Source organism: Astatotilapia calliptera, chromosome 1, assembly GCF_964374335.1.
Source record: "Astatotilapia calliptera chromosome 1, fAstCal68.1, whole genome shotgun sequence".
Classification (NCBI taxonomy): domain Eukaryota; kingdom Metazoa; phylum Chordata; class Actinopteri; order Cichliformes; family Cichlidae; genus Astatotilapia; species Astatotilapia calliptera.
In genome coordinates this window covers 2,878,174-2,894,748 of record NC_137422.1, presented here as the reverse complement: position 1 = coordinate 2,894,748, position 16,575 = coordinate 2,878,174, and the positions used below count along the sequence as shown (strand labels likewise).

The following is a 16,575-nucleotide window of genomic DNA, read 5'->3' as shown; positions in this document are numbered from 1 at the left end:
GTCCCTTACATACTAATAAATTATGATTGATTATTACAGGTGAAGCACCACAGCAGTGTTAAAATAAGTAAAAGAAATGACACTAAAGTGCAATAAAAGTCTGAGGTGCTGGCCTGGAGGCCCAGTAATGCAAAAATGTTATGCTGGAGATTGCCTGCAACAGACGTGTGTTTGATTTGATAATAGAAAATACATTACTTAAAACTCAATATGAAGAAAGGAAACGTATTATTTGCAGCACTGTTACACCCCCCCCCCCAAAACAATCGAGGCATTCAAAAACAGGACTGCATATTTCCAACGGATGGAGGATTTAAGGATGGGATGGGGAAACTGAAAGTAAACATTAGGGATTAAACTTGGGGGTGGGAGATGTTACATAGCAAACAGGTCCCTCACAAAGCTCGGGAAAGCAGGTCTCTAGTTTACCTTCCTGCGGTGCTTGCGCAGGTCACTAGGCTGAAGTGTGGCAAAAAGGGAGAGAGGAGAGAAGCAGTTAGTAATACACAACAGATCAGCGGTGGAATCAAGCCATGCACAAAGAGACAAGAGCAGAAAATCACACGAAGATACACAGAACAGTTATCCGTGTGCGCACACACAGGCAGAGACACACACGCAGACTCAGAGAAGCTGTTGTTTTTATTGTGCAATTAAGAAAGGTAGTTCTTGGGAAATTAAAGTCTGCAGGAGTACCACCACACCCAAGGGAGGAGACACTGCAAAAACCAAGCTGAAGGTTGGGTCAAGGTAGGCTGGGTGCAGTCTAGCTCACAATTACACCACCACCAATATTTGAGTGGGATAAAAGCTTTTATAACATTTGTTTGCATTGATAAATCAATTAAGATGCCAAGCAGCTAGCTGACTACTCATGCTAAACAGCATTTGAAATCACAGGTGATGCTATAGTGTGTGTGTGTGTGTGTGTGTGTGTGTGTGTGTGTGTGTGTGTGTAACAATAACTGTACGGCACCTGAATTTATGAGCACAGCTGTTCTCGTCATATTTTCCACTCTGCACCAATAGTGGTGGAGGACAGATCCCCCCCACCCCACCCCTCTGCATTCCACATAGACCTGGCATTAGCAGAGCAAATAAACCATCACTGTGCCACATTTCTGCAGGAATTTTCCTGCCCCAGGAAGAAAGTATCTAATCACTCATTTCCTTTGCTCAGCTGACACTGTAGGGGCCAAAGCAGGGAAGAGCGTATGCTATAAAAGGAAAACGAGAAGAGGAAATTGATGGGTGAGCAGAAAATTAATTTAATTACCCAAATTGTTTTCTTTCCTCTTGGAGTGTCTATTTATGTGTCTACTTATGCATTAATGATAATCTTGTGATTTTTTTAACCCAAGTAAGATTTATAAATGTAAAACTGACGACATGATCTGCCAGACTCAAAGACAAAGACTCCCTTCATGTCTAATGTATTACAGCATTACTTCAATAAACTGCTTGAATTGTTTAAATGCCTGATTTTAAGCAGGGCAGATGTAAATTGCTGCTCTGCAATCAAGCAACTTCATTAGTATAAGTAACTTCAACACACACTGAACAAACAAACAAACGTTAAAGGGACACTCAACTCAAACATCTGGAACAACCAAACAAATGCAAGTACTGCTAGAGTAACTCCAGCTGCAGGGTTAACAGGGTAACCAGTGGTTTTACAGTTCCACAGAACCAATACGAAACTGAATGCAGCGAGAGAAGCCAAAAATAAACAGATGTGCACCTCTTGTCATATCAGCTGGCACACAGAGTCAGTTGTCTGTGTCTTTAATGTAATCAGGATCTTGAATTTGGGATGCCCTTGTTTCTTAAGTTAAAAAATAACCAAAGAGATATTAAGTGGCAGCCTAAACAGACGCTTTGCCAAAAATAAAGCAAACTTTGAAAAAGAGTACTAGCTGGTTCCTGGTGATGTTTTAAATATATGGAATTCAGCTTAGCATTTCAGGTGTGCTTGTTATGATTTTCCTATTGAGGAATACTGAATGCTGACAGGAGACCTGGACAAGCCTGAACACCCACACTCACAGCTTTGTGTCTTTTGTTACTCTGCGTTTACACAAGTCAATGAATCAGATGTGTAAGTGAGAATAAAAGAAAAAAATAAGCCTGGCTTCAAGTCCGACCTGCCCCCCGCCCCTTACTGCTCTAGTGTCAAATAAAGACTAAAATGCCCAAATAATAATCTAAAAAGAGGCTAACTGAGGTTTTCCTTGGCTTTCACAAAATATTACAAGCATGTCTCCATTTGATGACTTTTATAAGCAGTCAAAAAAACAAATACAAAACCCCAGAGCCACGATTTGGATTTAACACAGAGAAAAAGTTTCCTGTTTGCACTGAAGTTGGCAAAAGGATCAGAAGAGACAGGAAGTGGCAGACTGCACCCACCCAAGAAGGGAATGAAGGAGCTGTGGGGAGATGGGCAGGTACCTGGAAGTATGGTGCAAAGTTATTGGCTTGAAGTGGGGCACTGAAGCCAGTTGTACCATAAGGCAGATAAGTTACTGTCTGATGGGAGAGGGAGCTCTGGGTGACGTAGGGGTCATAGCAATACTGCTACAGGCAGGGCGCAGTTATATATGTAAACTGTTACAAAGTCATGCATACAAATAGAAGCAGACGATCACACTGATAAAACATAAAAGCAACATTGAAGGCCGGTCTTGTTTTAATTATATAATAATCCTAAAAAACAAAGACAGCAAATTAAGACAACAGCTTTAAAATATCAGGAATTGTAATCAGAGAAATTAATATTAGTCTTACAGTGATGTATATCTCAAAGGGGCTTTCTAAAAAATGTATGTTTAGGAAATTGTGATACTCATTACAGGAAGGTAAAAGAAAAGTTACCAAGGTCATGACACCCATTCGATCCAGTTCTCTGTTGGGGCTGCGGGGAATGCGCCTCGGAGTGGAGTGGCCAGAGCCGGGTGGAGAACCGCCCAATGACGAGCCAGCATATAGCGACGGAGGGATGGAGCTCATGGAGCGGAAATGTCCTCCAAGGCTATCACCACTGCCTACCCGGCACTCTATCTCCTCTGCCCGGATAGCGGTGCTCTCCTTCTCCTCTTGGATCATTCTGCAAGTGAAAGAAAGGTGAAAATATGGCAATATTTACATGGAAATGGGGTTACATGAGACAAGTGTGTGCTTGTTATAGTGGTACCTGATTTCATTGTTGATAGCATCCAGCTGCTCCTGCAACATCAGGGCAAGGGTCTGTGCATCAGCCTGGCCAGCGGGGGACAGCAGGTCCACCGAGCTGAAAACTGTCTCTCGATCCTCCTCCAGGTCTGAGGCGTCCATGTCGCTCTCAAAGGCCTGTGCCACATTTGCCAGCACATTAGCCTGTTGCATGCGCTCCCACTCCTGCTCATTTAAAGTCTGCACCTACATTTATACACATAGGTATAAAACAGGGAATGAGAATGGAGAGAAGGAAAGAAAGATACCAGGAAAGAAGACAGTATGGAGAAAATAATCAAAAGGTTGGAGAAAGCAGGCAGCAGGCATGTGAGAGGATGTCAGGCAACAGAGCAATACATAGTTAGATCCTAGGGTGTTTGTCATTGATGCAGCACACAGACACCGTCACTGTTATCTCAGGCACACTGACTTACATGTCGCTGATTGTCCGTAATAGTAGCAAACAAAGAAGCGGGGGAGAAGAAGAAAAGCATCAGAGAACTCAAACATTAGACTGAAACAGGAAAGAAAGAAAAAGCCGTACAAGGCAAACAGCTAAGAGATGTTCTCAAATAGTGGATTAATTAAACATGAATGACCAGATCTGTCGTTTAACTGCTTTATGTCTGCAGGTGTGAGCTTACTTTGGAAGGTTCATCCCGTAGCGCTGCCACGCGTCCCTTCTGAGGCCGTCTCAGGACGAGAGCGCTGCCATAATGGTCCGAGTTACTGTCCATCATCGAAGAGGCCGACACTGGATATCTGAAATCTGGGGTGCTGCCCAGCTGAGACCGCCTTGAAAAACACAGTCACACCAATGAAAGTCATTCATGAATCAATAGAAAACTAAGAGGTTACATCAGGTGTATATTTTCAGTCAATGACTGAATGATTTCAGTCACATCTGTAGGCCATCTGACATTTTGACAAATTGGACGGGAAAACAACAGTTCCTGCAGCGTCTGTGGCCGGTCTGTTAATATCAACACTGTACTGTATTGATTTTGGAGAACATTAGGTTGCAGTCGTGCAGCTGCAACTTGGTGCAGAACGAAATGGCCATTACGTGAAATGCCTATGGTTGTTATATTAGCCTCGATAGAAATTACCTGCTTTATGCGACGTTCAGTTCAAGAGGCTACACCATCGTCATAAGCAAAGCATGTATTTTATGCTACATAAAAAATAAACATTTAAGTAAATAAAATGAAGCTTTATGGTAGAAATACAATTACTGGCCACTTTGTTAGTTACACATGTCTAGAACCAGGTTGGAGCACATTTTACCTCCAGAACCTTTTACAACAGCATGCTGGAAACTGTCCCCTGATACTTTATTGACATAACAGCATTACACACTGCTGGATTGAGCTCTGGTGACCGTTAACGCCACTGGAGGCCAGTGACGTTTTTGAGCTTTGTGACATGATGTGTTTTGTGCTGAAGTTGGCTACACTGTGGTTATAAAGGGGATATGGTCACCAACAATACTCAGGTAGGCTGTGTTGTTTACACAATGTTCAACTGGTACTAAGAAGTCCAAACTATGCCCAAAAAATACTCCCAACATCATTAGGCCACCATCAGTCTGAACAGGATAGCTCTAAGGCCGGATGGATCCATGCTTTCATGTTTTTTAAGCTACTTTGTGACCCTACTATCTGAATGCAGCAGAAATCAAGAGTCATCAGACCATGTGTGGTCTTTTAGCTGCACTGCTTCAGGGTTCAACATTCTTAGCCTGGCGGGGCGAAGGACACTGTCTCAGCTGAACTATGGACACGAACACACACATACACTGATATGCACACACTCATCCCCCCTCCCTTTCCAAACGCCTTCGATGCTTGTGCCCAGCACATGGCATGGCAGTCAACTGGACCAGCGCAGACATGCTGCAGGACCGGATGCGCTGTCTACACCGGCTCTCTCTTACCCTTACCCGCCCCTGTTGCTTGTCTTGTGTTTCTATGGTGTATTGACAGTCATGTGCTTTTTGTGCTGAGGTGTTTTTTCTGTTATCAAACTGTTCTCCCACTAGGAGCTCAGTCTGAGTGGAGTTTTTTTCTCCTCCTCTCACCTCATGTTGTTTGTTTTTTCCTATCAGCTGACCTCTCTGACGTGTCTCCCCAATGTGATGTTTGTGTAAAGTTGGTCAGAAGGTTCCTTTGTAAGTGCGCATGCGCCATTAGCGTGCTGCCTGCTGTAACCCTAATTTCCTTCGGGATTAATAAAGTATTCTGATTCTGATTCTTGATGTTCTTCTCTGTAACTTGGTTGTGTTACTCTTTTCTTTCTATCATTTTAAAGCAAACTGTTCTTTCTCCTCTGACCTCAATGAGGCATTTTCAAACAGCATGTCTTTAGATTGGATACTCTGGTTTTCTCACACAAAGACAACCCAAACAGGTGGATTTGAACCCAAGACTTTGCTGTGAAAACAGTGCTAACCACCGTGTCACTGTGCCGTCTTCTGGAGAAAGGTTTTATAGTCGGATGTAGGGCTGGGCCATATCATACCGCTCACAGTAATACCGGTGTAATGTTGGGCAACGATAAGAAAATGAAATATCGCGATAGAATATGGGTGAAATGCGCATGCGCAGTGCCTTTGTTTTCATACGCACATGGCGGCGACGCAGAATGAGAAGAGCAAAAGTGGATCGTTGAATGAAACGGATGAACCAGAACTGGTTTGTAAAATGCTGCAGCTTCAGTGGTGTGGAACTGGTTTGGCTTTCGTCCGTCAGATACACAGCAAAGCACTATTTATGGTAGCGCATGCTAGCGGGCCGTCGTTATTACCGTATTTTTTGGAAAATACGGCACACTTAAAATCATCCTTTGATTTTTCTGAAACTCGACAGAGCCCCTTATAATCCCGTTTTGCACTAATAAAGTTGAGGAGTATTTTGTCTAGTCAATTATATTGTCAGTTATATCGTTATCGCAAATTTTCAAATGTATATCGTGATAAATATTTTTGGTCATATCGCCCTGCTCTAGTCGGATGAGAAAGATTGATATTTGTGCACAATAACATGAAATACATGTGGAGAATTAAAGGCACCAACTCTCAAGCATGGTGGCGATAGCATTGTGCTTCAAAGCTGGTTGACTGTCAGTGGTACTGGCACATTGAACAAACTAAATAGAATAGTGAAGACGACACAGTACTAGGGCTGCCACAAACGATTATTTTGATAGTCGACTAATCAGATCATCATCCATTGGACGTACAGCTTATTGCACCAGCAGCATCTGCTCTTATATAACTATCATTAGCTTACAGCTTTAAGTGTTTAAGGTCTGTGCTAACTAAAAATAAAGACAAGATGATAGTTTATTAAATTTTAATGAAATTTGCAGATTGTTTCGGTGAAGTTTAATAAACTCCTTGCTATCTAAAATATAACAGGACACCGGAGTAAATTCTCGAGCATCTCACACTTCTGATAATCAGCTGTCTGCTTGATGTTTATTCAGCTGTGTAAAAACTATAACTTTAATCTCAGCCAAACCGATTCACTCAGGAACAAATAAAATACTAAAAAAGCAAAACAATAACATTTTGAAGTTTCTAAGTGACTTATATATCATGTTTAACCTGAGTAGTGAAAGACGGCGGTGGGTTTGAAAACGATTTGCCGGGAGTCCGGTGTTCTCACGGCGCTAGTGACCTAGCCCCCGGCTAGCTATCGAGCTAGTGGGGAACAGACGTCTCCGAAAACGTCGGAGTGCTTTTGAAAATATGTGGTGTTTTGATAAACTGAGCCGATATTTGAGGTTTACACAGCTACATTCTCGCCTGAAAATATGTTAAACGTTTATTTTGTGACCCAGAAAGAATAATAAGAGTAATATTAAAACTAACTAGCTGCCGCCATTGTTGGAAACTGAGCTGGGCTGCGCTATGAATTCTGGGACACAGCTTCTTCTTCTTCGGGGTTTAACGGCAGCTGGCATCCTTGTACATGCAGTGCTGCCATCTTCTGTTTCAGTCCGTTATTACACTCTTAAATCCTGCTGCTTATTCCTGCGTCTTTTGGGATCTTACAAAGCTTCAAACGACGCGTCGACTATTAAATCAGTCGTCGACGATTTTGATAGTCGACGTAATCGTGACTAGTCGACTAATCATGGCAGCCCTACACAGTACCTCTAAATTCTTCAACTTTACTTTAAATCAACAGCTGGACAATTGAAATTTGGACACAGTTAGGATGACTATGTGTTTGGGACAGTGATACCAAACACATAGTCAAACTTGTTTTGGATGGATAAGGCAGGCAAACAATAAGCTTCTGGAATAGACTTCCCAAACACTTAACCCTGCGGAAAATTTATGGACTCTGCTTAAAAGGTCTGTGGTAGGAAACCAAACAATTAAAATCAACTCTAGTGGTTAAATATGAATCCACAGTTATGCTACAAGTCTGTTGATGGATGCCAAAGGTGTCTGGCTGGGGTGAAACCTCATCACGTTATCCAGAATAAGTGTATGTACATTTCTGACCTTAACACTAGATATCGCCCAATAAAGTGGCCATTAAATGTATAGCATACTGCCATCACCAATGACATGTGAAACTTTTTTGGGTCAGTATCTTGACCACGGACGTTTTGACATAACACTGGACAAAGTGTTAAGCAACCACCTGAGTTCCTCATAGTTTCCCAGCGAGATATAAAAGTCAAATCATTTCACTAGCTTACCCATGCAGTAGCGAGTTGCTCCTGCTCCTTCCCTGCTCATTCTCTGCCCTCATAGTCTCAATTTGGATTAAGAGCTGCTCCTATGAGAGAGAGCATGTTACAGATATTCTTGTTACCTACTGTAGCCATGAAGAGGAAAAACCACCACTGCTATAGAACAATTTAGAAAAAACAACCCAAAATATAAAAACACACAAACAGGAGGAATTCTTTATTTTTATTTCCTTACTTTCTCATGGTGGGACTCCTCAATTAATTTTTTGGTGTGCTCGAGTTCTCGAATCAGGGCATTCTGAGAAACAGGAATGATAAGAAATGCTTAACATGGCACATGACTAGCCATGCGACACAGATTTAACAGGAACAACAAATATTTATTTAGTTAGTTAGCTATGAATACTGTGTCCTCAGCTTGCCGACGTCTTTGTTCATCAGCCTAACTTTAGAATTAGGCACTAGAGAAGTGCTCTACCTTATCCTCCAAGGCAGACATCCTCTCTTTGAGGTGAAGCTGAAGTCTTTCATTGGACTCTGAGAGGAGCTTATCCACCGTCTCAGACAGACGCTTGTTGTGCTCCTCATTCATCTTCTCCCGTTGCCGTGCCTACGAAAATAGCAACATTTTTATACAACGCACAGCTGTAGCAATGCAATGAGAATCAAGCTTCCAGTAAGAACATTTCCCCTCGTTCTCACCCTGAGCAGCTCCTGGTTTTTTTCCTCGAGCTGGGCCTCCAGCTGCCTCAGTCTCTCTTCAACATTGCCATGGCGTTCCTCTGCCTGAAAACAAAGGTTAATGAGAAAAAACTACAAATCTGTACAAATATGTTTCTCTGATTTCATGTATTTAATCCACGCAGGGCTGAAAATCTCTAAAGCCAGACCTTACTATCCCAAACCCTCTACCATCCATCCTGGAGAAGGACCTTGCTAAAAGTCTTTTTATTGTACTGCTTCAAGGTTCAACATACTTTTTTTTTCCTGTGTTTGACATGATGAGAACAGGTCCTTCGAAAGGATGAAGTCACCAACATTTACATATTTTAAAAGGAGCAAAAAGCCAAAAACATGCACTGTAACACAACCCAAAAATAATAAAGCAGCTCATGCGTCCCATAATGCAGATCTACCGTATGGCAGCCTTATCTAAGTTTCACCACTGACTACACACCTGGGTTATGAGGGTTACCGGTTCCTAAAACATTTAGATTTATGCAAAAGCCAACAGGCAACACAGCCTGATCTAGTTTTCTTGTAGCTCTTATAGGTGGGGTCTCCATAAGTCTTTGAGAAAATCAGCTGGAACTTCCTGTTTGTGTCAAGACACCAAAAACTAGGTGCCTTGTGTTTCAGAGGAGAGGAGACGAAGGGTATCACCACGAACTATCAACACCGCTTACTAGCACATGAAGCACAAACACAGAAGCTGTACAGATAAAGCCAGATCACAGCTACGATTCAGGTTTGACGGAGTATTTTGATCAAGTTTGAAACTGCACTTAACCAGGAATGTATTCTTTGTTTCACAGACTTCAGGTACATTTGATTATTTTTGGCTTGATTTCATCTGAAAATCTAAACACACTAGATTTGCTATTGGTCTGGTTAAATTCAGCAACAAGGGATAGTGAACCTCCCAGTAAGCAAAAAGGATTGGTTTAGCCGTCTGGATAAAGCTGGTCTACCTTTTTCAATATCTTAGTGCCTTTAGAGCCACACAGAACACACTAAAGACGGAGGTGGTAGGAACAGCATGAAGAACACACAAAGACAGCATGACAGACACAAATGAGAACAGGATAATAATGCAAACATTTCAAGAGACTGAGCACAATTTCAATTAGTTGCTGAAGGGAGAAAGCCTGTGTTGCAAGTTGCACAAATGAAATAACATAAGAAACCAGGGCAGTCATTTCTAAGTGTGTCTGTGTCTCTGCTGTATTCTGTATATTAAGTTTGCGGTTTAAGCACCACTCAAAGAGGAAATAAAATGCAAATTAAAAATGCAGGGATGAGACACGGCAGTCTGCTTCTTTTCTCTGTTTGTTTCTGAGTCTTTAAACAGGCGTAAATAAATGAAATGAATGGCACTAATTAAATTAACAAAGAAACAGAAGGGGCGGACAGACTAGAGAAAGATGACTTTGTAGATTCTACTCACTTTCTGATAAACATTAAAAGGTTCAGATGAGTAGACCAATGAAAAACACTACATTCAAAAATGTACAGAGAGCCAGACAAAATACTAATAAGGTGATATGATGCTGTTGCAGTGCAGTTATGCAGCAGGATGTTTTGTCCAAAATAAAGATTCTAACTATAAATGGATAAGAACAGGAGCTGAGTTTCTAAAAATAGGTCACTGTGAATATTTGGAGGAACATAAATAATGGCTTCCTCAGCAGCTTCCATGCAGAGTTGCTGTAAAGGAACCTCTTTAACATATCTGGTGACGTTACGCAAACTTGTACCTTTATTCAGGTATTATGAGGTGATGCAATTTTGAGTCAGCTCCATTTAAAATAAATACATATATACACAGAAATGCAATTACAAATGAACAGTAGTTTTAAAAAGGTGCAGATGCTGATACCTTTGTGAGAGCAGCGACCCTCTGGGCTAACTCTGCTTCCACCTCTGGCAGTGTCTCTGCCTTCCGGATGGTCTGCTGCAGCTTCTGCTCAGCCAGTTCCAGCTTTTCCTGAAGTTGCCGGTTTCTCTCTTCAGTCTACGACAAACAAATCAAACCCAAACAGTCATGAGCAAATACGTTTAAGACTGTTTTGTCCCTTCATTCCAGTCTCAAAGGTGGCTTTCAGATCCACAAGGAGCAGAGAGTACCAGAAAACACACTTCAGCACAGGGGCAGAAAAAGAAAGACAAAAGGGAGATGGGGTCAAGGGATGCACGAGGGTGGGAAGAGCAGGAAGCGAGTGACAGAACAATCAAAATGACACAGAGACAAACAAAAACCAAGAGAGGAGGAGAAAGACATCTCCATCTCCACTGAGTACTTGTAAAGAAACAAGCCAGTGTCTTCAAGGCTTCCCATTAAGAGCCTGCTGCGCTGCTCAGTGTGTGAATACAGCAAGAATTCCTCAATAGGAGTCTGACAACTGCAGGCAATTCCTGCTGGCAGCCAACTCTGAGACTCAAACAATAAATTCCTCACTTGTCTGCATACCAGATTAAAGTGTGTGGGCGCTTGCAGACAATAGCAATATGATGAAATGACTGCAAATTACAAACAAACTGATCCAATTTTCTCTAATGCCAAACACACAATTAACTGATTATCTGAGTTGTGGTGGCTTTATACAGTCTTAAACAAACAGCACGGGACCTACTTGTCTGTAGAGGGAGTCTTTATTGGCCACTTCATTCTCCAGCTTGTCGTTGAGGTCGTGGACAGAGGTAGCCTCTCGCTGAGCTGCCAGGTAGCGCTTCTCTAGAGTGGTAATCCTCTCCTCCATGTCTTCCTTCTGAGCCATAGACTGTATGCATAAACATATTGCTTTAGAGTTCTCAGCCTTTGTGACAGGAATCCTTCTGATTGGGCATCTTTACACGAATATGAGAAGAAGACAAGGCACTAAAAGAATCCTGGTACTCAAACATGAGCAAACATGTTAGCGCTGCTTATACTGTCCTGCTGTGCAATGTTTAATGTCATGTTATCATGTTTATAGAGCACTGGATCTTTTGAAGCACTCCGCTGTTAAAATCTATAAAAACTGTGCTAAAAACATTGACAGATGTGTGTGAACAATGCACACATGTACAAAGTCGCAAACTCATATTTCAACACATCTCTTCGTTACAAACAGATCGTGTCCTCTTTACCTCTCTGAGGTCTCTCTGTAGTCTTGTGTTCATGTCTTCAGACTTAATAAGGTCCTTTCGGGCTGTGTCCAGGTCCTCCTCCAGCTCAGTGATGCGTGATGCCATAGCAGCCATGCGCTCCTTCATTTGGCCCAAATCGGCCATCTGACGGTCCATTACCTCCTGGAGCTCGCCAACCTTACCGAATCCAGGTGCAGACTCGTCTTCCTGGCTCGACGAACCGTCCGATGACCGCTGTGGGCAGATTGACATCGACTTTAAGATGTATATACAGAATATTGTGTTTTTTTCCTGGATGAGCGTTGTGCTGTTATTGTTGGCTATTTGATAATCAAGAAGTTTGAGTAAATTAAAGACTTGTGATGAGAAAAATGTAAACATCTTGCACTGAAAATTCAAATGATCACTGCCTGCAAGACAGGACTTGGAATGGATTTGAACTCCTGAGAGTTGATTGTCCTCAGACAATGAGAAGCTGATAAAGATTATTAATTGAAGTACAGAGAAAACTGCAGGATACCCGCTTTCTAATTTTTGTAATTTGTTTGTTTGTATGACACAGTGTAGCACATTCTATTTCATCATTTTAATCAATTAAAGGGAATGAAAATTTAAAATTAAAATAACACACATGTATTTTGAAACTGTAACACGCAGGATTATTTGTATACTTGTAATTGTTCTCATTCTTAAAGCTGATAAGAACAGAACAATTCTACCTGATCATGTTCACTACAATACATTACAATATCACAGCAAATTAAACTATTTAATCCTCTAGACATTTGTAAAACATGAGCAACTTTGTTGCCCTTTGGTTCTCACAAACATGCCACTTCTTATACGCTGTTGAGTAAGCTCACCTTGCCATTAGTGCTTGGTGTGTTTTCAGAGTTGTGGTTAACTTCGCTGGTTCCATCAGCCAACCCTCTCTTCTGACTGTTCTGTTCCCTGAGGTAAGCCAGCTAAGGAAAAGACCAGTTTGTTAGCACCCTGCCAAGTCATTCATTGATTTGTTGAACTAAACAACTATAACGTTAACCAATAAACAAAGTGCACAATTCTTTAAGACTTCCTTTCATCCTGTAACATATTTTAAGCAAGTGCATATTTAAATGTTCACACAAACGCCTCACAGGTCTTGTTTTAGGAAGTTACGTTTCTTATCAAATGAGGCAGGTGTTTGATTTTATGTGCAATGGCATGCAGGCATGTGTGTGGTCCCAGTTTGACTTCCAGGAACAAAAGATGACTGCAGCACTGTAGCGTGAAGCAGAGAGGAAATCTAGGACACCTCCTGAGATCCTCTGGGCCTTTAGTCAATTTTAATCCCATTCAGTACACAGAAGACTCCGGATTCTTCGTACCTCATACACATGAGCTTTGAATATAAATTTCTTTTTCAGACTCAGCAGCACAGATAGACAGGATGCTATAATTATTAACATTATTATTCTGATAAAAAAATATTAAGCAATGTTTTACTGATGCTTGTAGCTTACAGGCAGCAGCATTTATAAGTCTAAATCAACGAGTCTTTTCATCAGCTGTCACCGAGGACACTTTGTCATTTGAAGTGTGAACCTATTGAAACATGGTCTTCTCGTGTCAAGATGGCACCAGTGTCTGACACCATCTTGCCGTCTGACTCTGTTTGTACTAGTGTTTTATTTTTACTTTGTTTTAAAACATGCTAACTCTCTGCTTGTATATGATCACAAATGCTGCTGGCTTTAAGATCCTCTCAGTTAAAAACTCTTTATTGCAATCGTGGATATCAGGGAACCTTCTCCCCACCGCTCCTGTCAGGAGTTCCAGCTTGTCTCCGTTGTGTTCCGGCGCTACCTCAACTGAGAGGGCACCGCAGACGCCGTGGGAAACGCAGTGGCTTATTGGTGAGAATGAAGGCTACCTGCACACGATTTCGGAAAATACCTCACCCTATCCCGACTGGATTTGATCGCGTCAACTACTGGCACTCTCTGGACATGGCTTACACTTGCCTGACACCTGTTGTCGGGCTTACGACAATAACCCCGCGCCAGCGTCTCCCCCGTCTTCGCTCAGGTGGAGTAAACCCTCAGAACCTACGGCCGATAGGTCGGGCACCCACATCGGCCGCTGAGCCACCGATACCACTAAGATTAAGTCTTGTTAATGCTCGATCGCTAGCAAACAAAACTTTTATTCTTAAGGACTTCTTTACTGATCGGGATCTGAATTTAATGCTTTTAACGGAAACTTGGCAGAGTCGGTGAGTCCAGCTGTTTTACTGAACTTTTACCGCCTGACTGTGAATATCTTAATGTGCCGAGGATGACTGGGCGTGGTGGTAGAGTGGCGGCTGTTTTCAGGAAGAAGCTCTCTTGCAAACAACTCTTAACTCACTCGTATTATAGTTTTGAACTTTTTTTTTTTTTTTAGTTTTGAACTTGTGACGTTTGAATTGGGGCATCCCCGCCCGACACCCGTTGCATACAGACCTCCAAAATACCACAAGGATTTTACCCAAGACTTTTCAAACTTCTTAGCTGGAACTGTGTCAAACTACGATCGAATCTTAATCGTTGGAGATTTTAATATTCATGTGTGTTGTCCCTCCAATTCACTGACCAGAGACTTTTTAAGTTTGATAGACTCCTTTAGTCTTGCTCAACTTGTGTCTGGGCCAACCCAGAAACAGGGTCATACATTGGATCGTGTGCTGTCTTTAGGGTTACCGGTCCTAAACATGGAAATATGTGATGCTGTTTTTTCTGATCACTGTCCTGTTGTGTTTGATATACTTTTATCTCTCTGCCATTTTACACCTCTTATTTCAACACGTCGTTGTCGTGTTTTTATACCAATCTGCAACAGAACAATTTTCTATTGCTTTTAAAAAAGTTTTAAGATCTCCCCTTGGCTTTGGTACCGAGGAAATGACAGTTAATTTCTATGATAAATGCAAAACTGTCCTTGATGAGGTCGCTCCTTTTAAAACTATAAGTTCGAAACAACGACCAGACCCATGGATAAATAAGGCCACTCGTTCAGCCAGTAAGTTAAAAAAAGATGGGCTGCAGGTGTCCTTTCTCAAGTTGAGACAGTCTGTACAGGTACCTAGAAAAGTCTAGTTTTTTTTCTAATGTTATTGAGAATAGCTCCAATAATTCTCGGGTTCTTTTTTCAATTATTGACTCTGCCCTGAATATTTCCCCAGCTTCTTGTATTAATAGTTCCTCAGACACCTGTGAAAGGTTCTTACAGTTTTTTATCATTAAGATAAAACAGCTTCGATCTATGATCGCCCTGCCTTCACATGACGTTTCTAAAATATCCACCTGCTCTGCTGTTTTTGATCAGTTTGAGCCTGTGTGTCTTGATCAGGTGGAGGAAGTACGTAGTGGCACAAAGACATCGTGTCCAAATGACATTATTCCAACACATCTTCTAAAAAAGATTTTTAAGGTTGTCAGTTCTGACATTTTAGCAATTTTTAATAGCAGCCTTAGCTCGGGTGTTTTGCCAGCATGTTTTAAACATGCTGTTGTACAGCCTGTACTTAATCTTGACTCCTCCGTCCTCACTAACTTCAGGCCTATTTCAAAGCTCCCCTTCCTGTCAAAAATTTTGAGAAATATTGTGTTTGTTCAGCTGCAATCTTTTGTAAATGGACACAATGTTCTTGAGAGGTTTCAGTCTGGTTTTAAAACTCTTCATAGCACAGAAACTGCACTTTTAAAGGTTCTTAATGATCTTTTATTAGCCACTGACTCAGGTGACTCAGCTGTGCTTTTAGATCTGACCGCTGCCTTCGATACTGTTGACCACAGCATCTTAATCTCACGGTTGAAGCATTGTGGCGTAAAGGGCACCCCATTAGAGTGGTTCAGGTCATACCTGTCTGACAGGACCTTCTCTGTGAGCTTTGGCGATTTTATTTCTTCCTCAGCTCCCCTTACTTGTGGTGTTCCCCAGGGATCTATACTGGGACCAATATTGTTCTCCATTTGTATGCTGCCTCTAGGTCTAATTTTTAGAAAATATAACATTTGTTTTCATTCATATGCCGATGACACTCAGATCTATCTTCAACTGAAGGGAAACAGTCCTGCCTCACTAGAACCCTTACTTCAGTGTCTCGGTGAAGTTCAATCTTGGATGGCCTCTAACTTCCTTAACTTCAATGAGAACAAAACCGAAGTGATAATTTTTGGACCAAGCGGCTATCCCAGCACCTAGCCAGACCAGCCTGGCAAGGCTGCAGTTAGTCCAGAATGCTGCAGCTCGTCTTCTGACACGTACTAAAAGACGTGAACACATTTTCCCAGTGCTTGCCTCTCTTCATTGGCTCCCTGTCCGCTTCAGAATTAATTTTAAAATTTTATTGTTGACTTACAAAGCCCTGAATGGACAGGCTCCCGGGTATTTGTCTGACCTCTTGCAGACTTATACCCCCCCCCCCCCTTAGATCTCTTAGATCAAGTGATCTTTTGCTTTTAGCTGTACCAAGGTCGAGGCTGGTTCATAGAGGCGATCGAGCATTTGCAGTCGTAGCACCTAAGCTGTGGAGTAATTTACCCCTATACATCAGACAGGCTCCCACTGTCAATCTTTTTAAATCTTATCTTAAAACGCATTTTTATTTACTGGCTTTCAATACAGCATGAGAGTTATTTGTTAATTCATATTTGGTGTTTGCTATCAATACTCTAAGTTATTTTATTAGGTATGTTGTATTCTTGTACAGCACTTTGGTCAACGCCCCTGTTGTAATTGCTACAACAGGAGCGTTGCTATATAAATAATTAAACTATTAAA

General features: G+C 41.7%; 1 protein-coding gene across 9 annotated transcripts in view; it reads right to left on the bottom strand.

Annotated features, from left to right (window-relative positions):
- Window positions 1-16,575, bottom strand: part of ppfia1 (PTPRF interacting protein alpha 1) — a 44,369-nt gene that overhangs the window by 10,304 nt on the left and 17,490 nt on the right. For 8 of the 9 annotated variants that reach the window (XM_080301427.1, XM_080301410.1, XM_080301429.1 and 5 more), the window contains 12 exons: window positions 12,636-12,737; window positions 11,773-12,006; window positions 11,277-11,423; window positions 10,523-10,657; window positions 8,626-8,709; window positions 8,402-8,533; window positions 8,159-8,221; window positions 7,930-8,009; window positions 3,858-4,008; window positions 3,194-3,417; window positions 2,875-3,106; window positions 430-459 (listed from right to left, as the gene is read on the bottom strand). In XM_080301427.1, coding sequence (XP_080157553.1) covers window positions 430-459; window positions 2,875-3,106; window positions 3,194-3,417; window positions 3,858-4,008; window positions 7,930-8,009; window positions 8,159-8,221; window positions 8,402-8,533; window positions 8,626-8,709; window positions 10,523-10,657; window positions 11,277-11,423; window positions 11,773-12,006; window positions 12,636-12,737 — 1,614 coding nt within the window. The remainder of the gene's footprint in view (window positions 1-429; window positions 460-2,874; window positions 3,107-3,193; window positions 3,418-3,857; window positions 4,009-7,929; window positions 8,010-8,158; window positions 8,222-8,401; window positions 8,534-8,625; window positions 8,710-10,522; window positions 10,658-11,276; window positions 11,424-11,772; window positions 12,007-12,635; window positions 12,738-16,575) is intronic. The other variant, XM_080301431.1, reaches the window with a different exon arrangement.